The 15,734-nt window shown below is 39.3% G+C and overlaps 1 protein-coding gene across 2 annotated transcripts; it reads right to left on the bottom strand.

Annotated features, from left to right (window-relative positions):
• Window positions 1-6,359: 6,359 nt before the first annotated feature.
• Window positions 6,360-15,725, bottom strand: PCNP (PEST proteolytic signal containing nuclear protein). Of its 2 annotated transcripts, none has more exons than XM_009891633.1 (5): window positions 11,945-12,745; window positions 9,865-9,939; window positions 9,302-9,357; window positions 8,281-8,352; window positions 6,360-6,973 (listed from the first exon to the last, which is right to left on the bottom strand). In XM_009891633.1, the coding sequence occupies exons 1-5, from the start codon at window positions 12,020-12,022 to the stop codon at window positions 6,967-6,969; spliced, it is 288 nt and encodes a 95-aa protein (XP_009889935.1). In that variant the 5' UTR covers window positions 12,023-12,745; the 3' UTR covers window positions 6,360-6,966. The 2 variants fall into 2 exon arrangements, with proteins under 2 accessions (XP_009889935.1, XP_009889934.1); XM_009891632.1 differs by lacking the exon at window positions 6,360-6,973 and adding an exon at window positions 15,712-15,725 and having other exon boundaries at window positions 7,358-8,352; window positions 11,945-12,165.
• Between the last annotated feature and the right edge of the window lie 9 nt (window positions 15,726-15,734).

Here is a 15,734-nt window from a genome sequence, read left to right as displayed (position 1 = left end):
TTTTCTGTGTCATGGAGTAAGTATCATGCTGTAACTTAAAAAATGAAAAGAAAAAAAAAATAGAGGCTGCACTAAAAACTAGAAATGCACAGCATTTTTTTTTTTAATTTTTGTTTTTATGAGCATTTCATCAAGTTTGTGAGCAAATTGCCTGTATTGGATTCTGTCTGTTTACTCTCCAAGATGAGGGAATGGTAGAATGTTTTGTGCAGCTTGCACTTCACACGACGCACAGAAAATCTGAGGCTTTTTTCTTTGGGTAGATGCACCATCGGCAGTTAGTGAATCCTAGTTTTGAAGAACTTATTTAAATTCCAGGTCAGTGGGTGGCAGGTCCAGCGTTCAGCAGAACACTGTAAAATGTTTTACAACTAATGGGCAGGGATCCATTGAAGTCAATGAAAGGAAGTGGTTCTCTGAGACGGATTGTGAATTTTAGTTGACCAGAGGACAGCCCACTGCAGGGAAACTGCTTAGAGAAGTGAACCACTTTTTATGTGTAAGCGAGGAACTTACACTTCAGCCTCTATGCACAACCATGTTTCCTTTAATGACGTTTGGTTGCGTAAAGGAAGCTGTCACCTGCATTGTTGTATGTATCCAGAGCAGGCAACCTAATGATGGATGTTCCTACTTTTCCATTACATTTGATGTAGAAACTCTTAAGTGAAAAAAGTCTAATGGCACACTTCTTTGGGAATATAAATATACTGAAGAAGTCTGGCTAGTTATGATCTGATGTGGTCTTGTATCATGTCTAAAGGAGGAGCCCTGCTAATTCCCAGATGGGACACATAACCATATCAGGATAGACAACTATGAAAATCTTAAATTAATTTTTGCCTCATACTTTTCTCAAAATACCAGAGTCTCCAGAAGACCTTATTACTGCTGCTGTAAGAAAATACTTCCAGGGCAAGCTAATTCCCGGTATTACACCACATAGATGGGAAAAATCTTACTAAGTTTTCCTGCGAGTAAGCATGACTCACGGCCATACTTAGCCCAAGTTTAAATGTCTCTGATTTAATACCATGAGCAGTGCGCGTCTTAATCTGTACAGGGTGTGGGTTCTTTCATTGTTGTTTGGTTTGGTTTTTTTTAAGCAAGAAACATGTCTGTCAAGGTAACTGAATGTGCTACGCACATGAATGGCCAGAACTGTATTCTTTAAATTGTTCTCAGTCTATAGTATTACCAAATGTTTCCCAACTTTGACAGCAGCAAGATAGCCAAGGAGCCAGAAGCCTGTATTATCACAGGGTAAACTTCATATACAAAGCTACATGCATATAACTCTGTGCTACCTGTGAAACGGATCCACTGAACAAAATTTAAGCAAAATCTGTGACAAAATAACCACCTCATTTGAATTAGTACTTCTTTCATCTTATTTAACTATTTGAGTATCTGTCTACTAAGCTACAGAATGGACTGTTCCTTTTATACTTTGGAAGTATGTAGATAACCAATTGTTGAAAATTTTTTAAGCAATATGTAGTTTGAGTTCCTGCCTTGGATCCAAATTAATCTGTAGATGACTATTTCAAAGGGCAGGGTCTTCCTGCAGAGAAGTAATGTAGTTATTTATACATCCTGCAGCCCTTTACAATAGTATTCTTTTCTAATTACCAAATGGAGTAAAACTAAAATGAATACTTTAAAAAAAAATACCGCTAGCTGTAACTCTTGAATTTTTCTATGGTCAAGAATCTGGAGATAGCCATCCTGCTTAAAATTAAAATACTGCCATTATGATGGGAAAAGATTTAAAAGCTTGCTAGGTGAACTTTAAAATTTACTTCAATGTTTGTATCTTACAAATAATTATGTATTATTAAAGTGGGGAGATGTTCTAGGAAAAATAGCTGTAAATAGTGCTAGAACATTATTTGTATATTTAGTGTGTTACGTTACAAAAAGAATATAACCAGCACCTCAGTTTAATCTTTGGTGCATTTATTTATTTTCCCAACCTACGGAGGAGACAGAAGTGAACCTGAATTTTGGACCCTTGTTACCCACTGTAAAAATGCTTTAACTGACCCGATGGCCTGCCATTTAAAAACAAAAAATCAAACAAACATTAAAAAAAATCACAAAAGGTTGTTTCCTAAACAAGACTCAGCCGGGAACATCAAAGCTGAATGTTGCGGCACCCCTTTCCTAGCGTACTGTGCCTTACCTTTTCAGAAGGGCATGAGGTAAGTAGGGAGCATCACTCTGAGCTTTGCTGTTCCTGTCCTGTGCGAAGTTGCCTTATGTTGTTCTTTAGATTTCAGCCCTTAATTTAAGATGTTCGCTACCCTTCTGCAATCTGTTTTAAGTCAGACTGCAAATACGCAATTGATATTATTTAATTTGATTTTTTTTTAAACAGAGTTCATGAGAAGTGTCCATTTATAATGTATTCCTAGTGAATTCCTGTACATAATGAATTTGATCTGTACATTCTGCTGTTTTTATTTAGTGTTAGATGTATAAAGTTACGGTTATTTCTGTCATTAAATAAACTGAGCTTTGCCATGAGTTACTCCTTCAAGCAACTTTTCTTTATCGGGGAAAAAAAAGTGTTGCAGAATTATTTATTCCTCTTCAGTATTTCACCTTCCATATAGAGATAGATGTTTGATCTGAATAGTTCTAATAACACCTACTTGTTTGCTTCAGGCTCAAAAAATTAACTTGTATGAGGAAAGGAAACTGTCACTCTCCTGGCTGAAGGATGAGCTGTACAGCTGCCTCTTGCCCTAGAAGAAACATCAGCCTGTGCCTTTCCGTGTGCTGTCGGAGCAATTTCAAGGCAAAGTCACTGTTGCAGAAGGGCTGATTACCTCTTCTTCTTCATCCTGATTCCTAGGGGAAACGCTAGGAGGTTTTTAGGGTATTAACTCTTCTGTGAGCCCATATAGGTAAGTGGGAAGTATATAATTAAATAAAAACAGGGGTTTCAAAAGGCTGAGTGCTGAAGGAGTAACGTGACCCACCATTGAACAACTGCTGTTCAAGAGGGATGCAACTACAGATGAAAAACAGCAAAGTGCTGTGTGGATAATTTTCCTCCCCTTGGTTTCCACGGAGTCTAGAGCCATGTCACTCTTGGCTGTTAAAGGAAGAGCCGTGAATTTCTACAGCACTGGAATGGTGTGTATGTTTCATACCATAACACTTAGCAGCAGCTGTAGGATGGGCTCCTGACACGGTGGTGGGAACCTATTGCCTCTCAAGCAGTTCTTTACTGAGACCTGTTCTCATGCAGAGGAGTTCTGGCTACTGAAGGCAAGAGGCCCCACGTCCCTTTGTTGCCGCCCTCGGGCCCAGGGGAATATGCTTACAAGCCTAGTGTGACTTTGAAGGGACTTCTCAGAAAGTAACATTTTTGTCTTGTACCCCATGACAGTTTTGTCCTGCGGGCAGGATTTCTTGTGTTGGGTAAAGCGCGCTGCCTTACAGCTGGCAACATCACCACGAACTTACTCAGTGCTTTTAGATGAGTAGTAACCCAAACTCTTCATGTCGTGGCCTTAAATGTTACATGTGAACAGGACCGTGTTAAACCAGCGTCTGAGTAACACAAATATAGCACAGCCCAAGATGCTTCCTAGTTTCGCAACTGCTCTTTACACTACACTGCTGTATTTGGTGCCTGGAATTCTACATAGTGGAGGCTGGTGTACGTGTGAACATGAAAGGCTGCCACAGTTACACTTCTTTCACAAAAGCAAATGCAGAATTACTGTTTTATAACGAGCTACTGAGCATCAGCCAACGCTGTATATGCAACTACTATGTTTACAAATTATGGAAAGCTGGGGGAGAAAAGGAGAGAGAATTATCTTTTTATTATGACTTGCATTACCTTAAATTAATAAGCTCGTACTGTAAGGAAAACATAAACATAGGCTCATGACGTCAAGTTTCAGGGGAGCTCTTGCTACAGAACCACAAATGCTTTATTTGTGCATCCGTCTCACCAGGAAATCTGACCCCAAGAACCAAATTTAAGAACTAAGTCACAAGATAAGCAAAGATTTTTAAGATCTCACTATGTGCCACTGGATCAAAAAACACATACTCCAATTGCTCACTGTGACAGTCACTGCCACTCTTACCCTCTCTACCTCACCTAAAGGGTAGTGGCATATACATGTATCTATACTGCAAAAAGCGTACAATGCAGCGCTTAAAAGACTTGCTTTGGTAACTAAATCTTGTGTGGACTCCTGCCACTCCAGACTTTTAAATGGGCATTCATAAACAGAAATTTAACACGCTATATACAGAGTTTAAGTGTAACAGTTCACATTTCATGCTTTTAATTCTATGGATAACTACGCATCTGCCCCGAGGCAATGCCTCCGCATTATTAAACACAAGCAGCTTTCCTAAGTAAGAGCTATATAGTTTTTAAGATGCCGATATATCAAAATTAGAGAACAGTAGTATATCCATTTCTTAATAAAAGCAGAAGAAATAAGGAAGGTGTTAATCAGACAAAGTAAAAAGCAAATTGTTAATTGTCTGATTTTTATGGTGTTCTAGTGTCTCTTGGCAGAGGAACTAGAGGAGCTACTGTGACTTTAGAACATAACCCTCCCTTCTGTAGCTTAAGGGCAGAACTACTCAGCATTCCTCCGTTTATAATTTCATAACAAATTTAAAAAACCCCAACCTCTTTTTGCAGAACACTTCTTAAGGCTACTAACTACACAGATGAAAAGCCTTCTTGACATTCTGTTGCTTCTCCAAACAGATTTATCTTCTTATGTTATGGCAGCCTAGAAGGAGTTCTAGTTCCATCTGTGATTTCCAATAGTTTAAAACCTCAGTTTGCCTCTTCCAGAAGCAGAAGCACCCATTTTTGAAAAAGCTGCCTTTTTCTCCAAGTCTCCCTTCAGTGAAAACTTTGGTAAAGCCACCCCCAGCAGAAAAAACGCACCACGGTCACCTAAGTTCTGAGAAGGAGGTGTCTCCGCAGGTCTGACGGACACAGAGATCAAGCGCATCAGGCCTGAATGCAGCTGGGGCTGCTGCCATGGTGGTCATGTCAGGACATGATAGTTGGTTTTGTCAAAGTTGGCTGAATACTGCAGTTAGGTCATGTACAACACGGGAGTAAGCCCATGAGGGTGAAAGAGCGTCCATCAGTCACCTTACAGACAGGCTGGTTGGGGACTTCGTTCTCATGCTGGAACAGATTCTGAGAATCTGGACAGTGCACCTCCAACGCTTTTAAAGGAATGAAATTAGGTGTGAAAGGGGCTACACCAGCAATGCTTGAATTGCTTCTGCCAGCAACTGACCGCACTCTTTGCCGGTTTTGGTGGGGTTTTTTTGTTTTGTTTGTTTTTAATAATTTTAATGTAGTTAGCACGAGATGAGTTCAAATCCATTCACAACCCAGGAGGCTCAAGAGCAGCCTAGCTGCAGGGTGGCACGCAGAAGGTTACTGGGTAACTACTTACATCTTCACCATATGTCTTGAACGTTTTACAAGCTGCTCGGATGCCAAGTAAAGCTTTAGTGCTAAGCAAGCATAAGCCTTCGGAGATAGAACTGCACAAGTTACGTGGATAGACATTTCAAGCACTGACCGGTGTACACACCTTGCTATACTAAGCAGCTAAAGGTCTCAGCTAAATCAGGTAGTTTACCACGAGCTTTAGGATTCCTTAATATTCTTCGAAAAAGAACAAAAGAGCAACACGCACCCTCCCCGAGACTACCTTCATGCAATGACAGTGACTATTGTAAGGAAAGCCTAGAACAAGTGAAGTTCCAGCTAACACCTGCCTTCACAATACTTTTCAGGTCAGTTCTTTCCGAAAGTGTCAGACACTAAACACCAGCTGACACCCTTGCAGCTACAAGATCAACCTTGATGAGGCACTCCGTCCTGAGTGGATTTAGGCCATCCTGATCGATTTCCTTCTGTGAAGCACCGAGAAGGAACAGAACTCGCACACCGACCGAGACAGGATCTCTGCTCCCCCTCAGCTGAGGCTGCTGCAGTCTCTCACAAGGTCTAGGATTACATTTATTGACCATGGGAGTAAGAAAGATAAATATAACTTTTGCTCTCTCACTTGCATGGGAGGCATTTACTAGCGCATCTGCTCTTCTGCCTAGCAATGTCCTCAAGGATTTTTAAGTACTGGGAAATTCTGTTGAAATGAACATCTACTTCAGCCACAGATGTGGAAGACCTTGTTGGTGGCAGGTCAACTGAAAAAGAACAGGTCTCAAAGTCATCGTTGAATTCTTACTCGAAGTTCTCTCTTGCTTCTTCCTAATACAAGTGACCGAGACAGTATCAAGTAACTACTAAGGAGCAAGATAAAATAGTTATTCACTGTGAATTACCACTATCTTAGAGGGATTTATTTCAACAAACATAACCACATGTGATGAAAATAAGTGAAAAGTAAATGCTTCATTTTGCCTTGCCTAGTTCCAGTAATGCCCAAATCAGTTTTGGAAATCCTGAAAGCCAGTTTTGAAAGTGTGTTTTGTTTTAAATAAACCAAAGATTTCTGCTATGGAAAAAAAATAATGTATACGTTTTTATGTTACGTTTATAACAAGGCTTTTAAAGAAAATAGTTACAGGTTTTCAACTGCATCAGACTTCAAAAGAAAAAAGATTACACATACAATACAAAAATACAAAAAAATATTTTTTAGAACTTACAAACTCAAAAGTCTAAGTGGTCAGAGCTTTTCTAAAAAAACCCAACAAAACAAAAGAAACACTTCAAGATGCACTTTCCTTTCTGCACTCGCAGGTTCAAATTTAGCATGAAGAAAGGTTTTAGAGGCAGGATGTATGCAATTCACATATTGAATTCTACAACCAGTTCCAGGCTGAAATTAATTTAGTGGTCGACACTATCAGGTATTTGAGTTTAAAAAGAAGCTTATGTTTGGGTGGGTGAGGATGGTGGTGTTGCTGCTAATAATTTTTTGTTCAACCAGTTCTGCTAGTAAAATGTGTCAAAAATACGCAATACGAATTACACTGAAATGTAGACAGTCATTACTAGGTTTGATATCCTACAGCACTGTTCTGCAGTATGAAAGCTAGGAAATTAAACTGACCGGACTCATGTCATTGTTGAAAATTACTGCAGAAGGCAGGCAGGTAGGACAAGGTCAAGTCTTCTTTCTGAAGCTGACACTCATTAGAAGCGTTGGGACTGCAAATACAGGATTCTTCTTTAACCTGATAGTGTCCACTGAGGTCACAGGCATCAAGGCATTTTGTTGTAAATGGCAAGACAGGGAAAGTGCATCTTAGATTTTTCATACTTAAGCAGTGAGTTACCGATTTTTGGTGTGGCTTTTATTCCTTCTAGGCATAGTAAAGAAAAATATTTCAACCAAATGTGAAGCTTAATGTACAACAGCTTGTCTTTTTGGTGGTGGCTTTTGTGTACCACAAGAAAATGCTAACAAGCACTACTCAAGGCTAATGGTTTAAGAGGAGCACACTGAAAATACTGATTTACCTTTGTAGTGAATATTCTTTACAAACTGTATCTAATATACAGACAAGGCCCGTTTCCTTAGGATGAAACGGGCCACAGAAGGTTACACATCCTACATGAAGTTTTAAACAAAATTAGAGCTAAGTTACCAGAGCCACTTAGAGCGACATAATTCCTAGTTTGCAGAGACTTAACAAAAGGTGACTGCAGGGAGGAAAAAAAAAAATAATCCAGGTTCTTATTATTTCCTGCATAACTTTATATTCAACTTAATAGTCCAGTAACACTTCTAGCACAAGACAATGCTCACTTTCTTTAGCAGTATTCCTAGGAGTCAACTGTTTCTCCTGTTATGAAGAGGGAGCCAGAAGTGTGAATGCAAGAGCATTCAATGTTAACCTGATTAAAGAGACAGTAACCTTTTTCATCCACCTTAATTAATCACTGACCAAAAAAAAAAAAAAAAAAAATCTTAAAAAAGGTACCACTCCAATTTCTTTATTTTCTGTAACCTTTTGAAACTAATCACATGGAACTACAAAATTAGCAAATGCCTTGAAATCTGTATACAAAACATAAATTACCTCTAATTTCAAACTCAGTTATTAGTGTACCACTCAAAATCTTAAAAAAGTGGCTCCAAAGATAGTCTTATACCATTCTTAAAAAAGGAAACTGTTCCTTTAACGTTTCACCCTCCCCTCCCCCCAAACACCCAACTCGCAATCCACATCATTTAGTTATTTTCTTGGTCATGGACATTTCCAAGATGAGATTTTATATTTCGTTCCCATAGCTTCTGGTTGTCAGAAAAACCATGCTTTCCTTTATTGAAGGAATTTGGTCCTGCTGAGGTTGGTGTATCCCTGTGAAAAGTAAAACAAGATCAGTTGAGAAAGTCAGTTCAACTATAGCAGTTTGTGCAACATGACACTGAAAACACCAATTTAGGTCCAACCTGCCACCAGAAACTACCATGCATTTTTTTTCTTTCCGCTACATCAGAGGTCCTCACTATTAGCAACTGTAAGTTGGCCACAGAACTGATCTCTCCATAGCACCTCAAGACAGAGCAGTGAGATGGGCCAGCAGAGGAGGAAGTGGCAGTGCCAGCTGTGAAGAATTTGTTGCAAGGGCTACAAAATTGAGGATCCAAATTTGCTACTGGAGAAAAAACTGCACTGAACAGTAGGGAGCCTCCAGGGCACTGACTTTAAAAGCAGTCTATCGTGAAGAACATCTTTAAAACATATATGCTCAAAATTCATCCCTTACTTAAGTGAAGCCTCCTCTGAAAGTGTGCCTATTCATTTTAGGATTGGCCCAATACTCAAATTTGTGTCAAGCAGAACAATTATATGCATTTGTTTTAAAAGTAAACAAGCTATTCTTTGTCTCTCTTGACGGTGATGATTCATCTTCCCCTTGCACGGGAGTTTAAAAGCAGACCACCTTACTTCAGGGTAATTTATCAAACGGAGAACTAGAAAGACAGAAAGTTTAGCAGCAAGCAGGAACTCCCACCTATTACCCTTCCAAGAAGAAAGCTAGCTTCTATTTAATATAGAATCAATTTCTTCCTCAAAAAGAAGGCAGCAAAAAAGATTCAAAGTGCAAAAGCAACTGTACTATTTTTAACATACAGCTGAAACATTAGAAAATATCTATATTAAAATTTCTTGTTTCAGGAGAAAATTTTTTTCAACCTATTCTATCTTCCCATATTTCTAAACCATCTGCAAGATCTGACCTGTGCTCAAGAAGGTATTTTCACATGCTCACCCTCCTCCAAATCATAGTTAAAAGCTGACCTACCTTCCAATGTTCTTCATGCGCATCTTGGCTTCTGGGGGCATTTCTTCTGGTTCACTCTATGGGGAGAAAGGAGGTTAGAGTGTGGCCGGCCGCTCTCTTTTGAACATTTCAAACGCCTGACAATATATAGTATGGACTACAGCCCTACAGGAAAGCGAAGTAACTTAGGACAAAACAGAGGTTCTACAAGGTTATAGAAAGAAATACAAATTCCTTTTTTCACCTGTGTAACATGCAGCAGTAACACAACAATCAAATATTCAGCAAACCAGAAGCAGCACAACTTTTCTTCACCTCCCCTTTATCAACTCCAGAGAAAGCAACCATTAATTCAAATTACATTGTGCATCTCATTTTCAGGAAAAAAGTTATCAGCACTTTAATGATTTCTTGAAACAACACAGAGCTACAAAGTTGCACATTCTTAAACAGAAACAAGAGACATTTCTAGATTGCAAATCCCTGACATTTATGTGAAGAACTTTAAATGACCCACTCTCTCTGCCTAACTCTTAACCCACAATGGTACTTTAAGTTGTGTTGATGACTAGCTTGTTACTCACATCTTCATCTTCATTGAAAGCCGCTGCTACAGAAAGGGTTTTTGGAGCAAGGGTTGGAACAGGCTCTTTAGGCTTCTGAAAAAGACCAAATGCACAAGTAAAGTCAGTCTACTAACTCAAAAATGCTACCATTGCTATTTTAAGTATTTTGGTAAAATGAAGTCAAACTTCATCACTGAAACGGGATAGGAGGGGTAAAAGCGGTTTTGTTTGAATCAAGCAGATAAAGACTTCTCTCTAATGAAAAAGGAAAATGGCTGCTCTTTTGCCTGAGATACAGCCTGAAAAGCAAGCCGAGACCTCTCATGTTACAAGTCCCCACAAGGAGGTCTTAACTTTCTAGCCCCCTGCAGGGGTACGCAGCCACTGGTGCATGACATGAACAATTAAATAAGAACCTGAATAAGTCATGGCATTCAAAATTTTACTATGTCACTGTTTCCATTATTCTTTTGGAGTATTCTTGTCTATCAATGCTAGGAAGATGAGTATGTTATTTTCCTTATCTTTAAACAACATAAAAACTTTCTGGCTTAAAACAATTCAATACTTTTTAACCAGCATCAGTGTGTATCACACAGTCCGACTTATGTAAGGCTCCTTTAAAAAGTATTGTTTTGATCTCCAATCAATACCTTCTTCTATTTAAAGTGTAAAAAGCTACCAAACTCACAATTGTTACATGCAATACAGCAGAGACATTGAAAGTAACTGCGAGACCACTGAGAAAGAGTTGAGTCATCAGTAACAGTTTGCTTCTACAGTACTACCAATTATCTAAATCAGTCATATACAGAGCTTCCTTCATTTTGACTTTATTGGCGATTATTTTATATTCTCTCATAGTTTCGAAGCTGATACTGCAGCAGAGTCCTTACAGGACTGTCTACAGTTATTCCTCACCAATAGTATAACATATAAATATTGTGCAGCATAACATATAAATATTGTGCCATTTTTTTTAACAAGTCAGCTCCATAGGAATGGGTAACATACTAAGGGAGTAAAAATTACTAAAAAGAAACAGGGTAAGTTTCAGCACTGTCCAATCTGGTGCACTGTCAGTCACCCACTAGATTCAGTGAGCCACAATCCCAAGCCAAATTTATTGCCACTGAAATTATCTTTCTACATGAGAAACTAGAGCTTGCTAGTGGGTCAGAGAAGGCAGCTTCGTCAATTTTTCCAAAGTCCAAGATGACCTGATTGCATTTATACCCTAGAAGGCTGCCAGCCCACATGTCCCTCCCATCTCAAAATAACAGAGCACTTTTCATCTTTTGCAGATCTGTTAAATGCTGGCATTGCAGGTGCAAGCCTTTCATGATTACAGTTTGAATTTAATCCAGAAAAGGATTTATAATGTACGCACCACAGTGGTACATGGGAAGTGTAAATGAACTGTATTAAACAGAGGCACAGGATCCGTCTTGTCCTTGCCCAAGCTAGTAGAGGACTACTTTGGTAGCAAAGAGAAGCATCAGATTCACTTCTGAACAAGCACAAGGATACCTTGTACTGGGATAATAAAGGGGATCAGAATTCTTAGGAACCTATGTAACAAAGTATATAGTATAAATTAATCATACTGACCTTGCAAAGAACAGGCAAAGCCACTGAAAAATAAACTATAGTTCCCCATACTAAAATAAGATATTCGCAGTGGAAGACGACCTACTAAACCATCTAGGAGTGTATGTGCTTTCTTGTAGCTTTAAGCATTCTATGCAATAAAGCTCCCAGCGCTCATTTCAAAGTAGCCTGAACAGTTTAACAAGTCTGCTCATTTCCCTCAGGAAATTATTCCAGACTTATCAAATCTCATTACAAAATTATTCTGTACATTCAAAGATTTACAGCTCATTTCAATCAAGTCTTATGCTTCCTGAAACAACTGACCTAGTATTAATCACCTTGAAGTACTTACACATGCATGACTATCTGGCCCTGCAATGCTTTCTTAAACTTTATCCAAGTTACCCACATTTAATTCAAGGCTTTCCTTCTGCATGGAAGCCTCCCCAAAGTTCTTCCCCTTTGCCTTACTTTCCTTAAAATTAAGAGTCCTCAGACAACTTACGTTTGCTCCTAGTTTGATGGATATTGCAGACGCCTTCTTTGCTGTCTGACTGCCTATGGAAAATCCAAACTTGGACATTTTGGCAGGAGCAGGCTTTGTAGTGAAGTCTTCAGCTTCTTCATTAGCTGCCCGTTTCTCTGCGCTGCGACTCGAACTTTCTCCTCCATTACTGGAAGAAACAGTCTTAGTTTTCACAGGTTTTTCTGCCTCTTCTTCAGGTCCTGGTGAAGTCGAAACAACTTACCAAGATGAGCTATTTTTACTGAGCAGATTGATGGGAGCAGCAACCTCAAAAAGCATTATAATTTGGATGCAATAGGTAAGGTGTTTTTAGTGATAGCAGTTTCCAATGTACATTTAGTGGACAGCAAAACACAAAGAGGAGAAGAAACTGCAAGCACTCCACTACTTGTAAAGAACTTCTTGTGTATGAGCCAGGAAAACAATCTTGAAGCACCATCTCTTTATTCAGTATGGAAGTCAAAGTTCATGTAGTAAATTAAAAGTAGATCACTAAATCTTTTTAGGGTTTAAGTTGCTATAGATAAGCTTTCATAACTGGAATCCCAATTCCAAATCTAGAGTAGATAATCTAAGTTAAAATTAATTCTACCGAATTTCTACAAAAACATGTCCATGCCAGTCTCTAGGCTTGTCTGGCACAACTCTAAAATCATGGAAGTGACTACAGTGAGGCCGGCTGTCTCAATCATGTTTCAAGTCACTGCTTGTCCGCATCTCATCTTAATAAATCTGCCAAGCTCTGCTTGAGGAAGAAATCAGCACTAGAAAAACATATATATATATATATATGTATATATATTTCATCTTTTCTGGTTTTGTATAAAGTCATGGAAAACATAGCAGCTGAACAATAACCCACAGAGAAAAGACACTCAAATCACATTTTCATTCCTATACCTTTGGCTTCTCCAGCTACACCAAGAGGCTAACGTGTCCTTGGAAAACTCATACTGAACACAGTAAATGCTTCAGCAAGAGTACATTTCTCTGCTGCTGCAATAAGCAAATCACTGCAGTAGCAGAAGAAAAAAAAAAAAAAAAACACGCATTGGGGAACGGACAGGAAAGTGCTTATACTATCAGTTTAAGAAAAACTGGACCTAGCACCAGTTCCTTGTTATATCAAGTGGAGAACAGGACCCTTCATGCACAGCAAATTCAGCCCATCAGCTCTTTGCACCAATCTCTAACAGCAAAAAGCTATTAAGTAAGATAGAGCAATGGAGGAGAAGCTAGTCTGAACTGGGGGTCAACAAGATTGTAGCTCTGAGAAAAAAAGGAAGCAAAGAACATCAGAAGAAAGAAAAACTGGGGACATCATCCATACATATTTTTCTGCTATTTCCCAAATCATAAGCAGCAGAATATACCCTTTCTACCCCACTCTTCTAGCTATCAAGATAATAAGCGATAGGAACAAAAATGGATTTATTATTCACCTTTGGAAACATGGCAAATCACAAAAGAAAATATTAATACCTTTAATCAATTTCACGCTATTAAAAAATTGTACTAATCTGCACCACTAGAAATGTGACCCAAAAAGTACAGATATAAAAGTGACAAACAAAGGAAGAAAGAGAAACAAGCAAAATTCAAACATGTGACCTTGGGCGCTGGTTGCTGTCTTAGCACAGTTTTCCAAGCAGCAGTCTGCAAGGCTACGAGCAGCTCTTTACAGCTAGTCCATGAAATCACATTATACAGAATATTCAATCACAAGTCCAATATAGGCACACATTAGACTGTAAGGTGATTTGAGGGTAGGTAGAGGATTCATTAGTCTTAAAGTGTTAGCACAATGGGCCTAGAAGTCTTCTTTTTGATAAAATACAAAATCCACAGCAGCCCAAATCTCAGGGCACACTGGACCAGTCCAGGTTCCTAAGCTAATACTAGCTTGAACATAATTACACTACAGCTTGCTTCTTTGATTGCAAATTCTAGAATATTGCTAAGCACAAGATGAAGCCTTACACAATCTACCCACATCTGTTTTCTCACCACAATATTAAATGGGAGCTGGATTTGAGAGAGACACTATCACCAGGCATTCTGAATGTTGCTTCTACTAGGCTCCACTTAGGACAACCTGCAGACTGCTGAAAGAAATACTCTTACTTGCTGATGGAGCTATAAAGGGTGTAAGACACGTGGGGTAGGTGGGGAGGGAGTTGTTGTGCTGTTTTATTTCTGCAGGAAACAGTTAGAAATGCAGACGTATATTATCCATTAAATAGGTATCTCTGATCTCCCATGCCAATGCTTATACATTTTTCAAGATATCAATGCTTCTTTATTATTTCCTAGAGATCTCAAGGAGGTCACACTTCACCTCTTCACCAAGAGAAGCACCATTACTATTTTGAAAACTAGTCTGACCAGTGCTCTTTTCATGGATCACAGTAATAAAAAGCTGTTCTATTTCACAGAAAATTTTTCTCATGAGTATCAACAAGCTATGTAAGTCAACAGCTTCCACTATCTAAATGGTTTAAGTGACAAGACTAACAGAGCTAACTGCGCAGCATTTCAGGATCTCTTGCCGCTGGGAGTGAGACCACTGGTGATGATGGGAACAAACCAGTCACAACTAAGTTAACTTTAAGGTAAACTTCACTGATCTTGGCAAAAGCTAAGATTAAATTGCTTTTCAAAAATCATCAGGGAGTAAATATTCTTCCTTAAGGCTAGTGTACCATAACTTATTAAGATCATGTTTCAGCACACCAAACAGTGCACAAGACAGTACGGATAACTGACGTACTGATGCCATCCAGTTACTCTAACACTAATACAACACAAAAAAAACAAAAAACAAAAAAAAACCACAAAAACCTACAACCAAAGCCAAAAACCAGCCCCTCCAAAAAAAAACAAAAAATCCCATCAGAGAACCAAGAGTCAAGGAACTACCTAAAATCAGGTATTACTGTTCCTATTTTAGTGATTATCAGAAATAACATTCACTGTTGGAACTATCCTAAATGATATACAAGCTTGATTTAACCTTTCAACAGATCAAAGAAATGCCCTCTGCTTATATACTTAAACCAAAAAAAAAAAACAAAACAAAACAAAAACAAAAACAAAAAGAGTAAAGGGAAGCTTTATCTTTGCAAAGACACTATGTTCTCAATTTTAAGTTGGGGAAGAAAGAAGGAAAGAAACACACAATTAGAAATTTTAGGAGAACTGATAATTAGTACAGAAGATGACAAGAATGTCCCAGTCGTAATATAAAAACACACTGAAAGCTTGCAGATCGCTGCCAAGCAGAAACCCCAGAATGCTTAAAACAGCAGAAAAGGAATATTCACTTGAAAAAGTACCACAGCTGCTAAAAGCTAATCTTTAAGGCGTTTCCTTCATCCTTGCCAGCAGCAAGTAAAATTTCTCTCAACACACGGCAGAACTGTTCCGTATATATTTTTAGAGAGAGAGAAATAACGCATTAACGCTGACAAGGAGAAGCTGTTAGATTTTAAGGCCGATGCTAACCCTCAGGCGTGAGGACAGCGGGCCCAGACCGCGGCCTCTCCTCCAGCGCAGCCCCCGCAGGGCCGGGCCGGGCCGCCCCCTCTCCCCGCAGGGCCGGGCACCGCACGGCCCGGCCCGGCTCAGGCCTGCCCGGCTGGGAGCGGCAACCCTGGACACCCACTTCCCCCAACCACCCGTGGGGGACCGGCGCTGGGCCCCCTGCCCACCCCGCAGCTACGCGGCGAGAGGCGCTACATGTTCACCTCCTCCGGGCTGCGGCCGCTTC

This window comes from Charadrius vociferus, unplaced genomic scaffold (genome assembly GCF_000708025.1).
Source record: "Charadrius vociferus isolate BGI_N301 unplaced genomic scaffold, ASM70802v2 scaffold329, whole genome shotgun sequence".
Taxonomy (NCBI): domain Eukaryota; kingdom Metazoa; phylum Chordata; class Aves; order Charadriiformes; family Charadriidae; genus Charadrius; species Charadrius vociferus.
The sequence above is the reverse complement of the archived record's forward strand: the minus strand, read 5'-3'. Positions and strand labels throughout refer to the sequence as shown.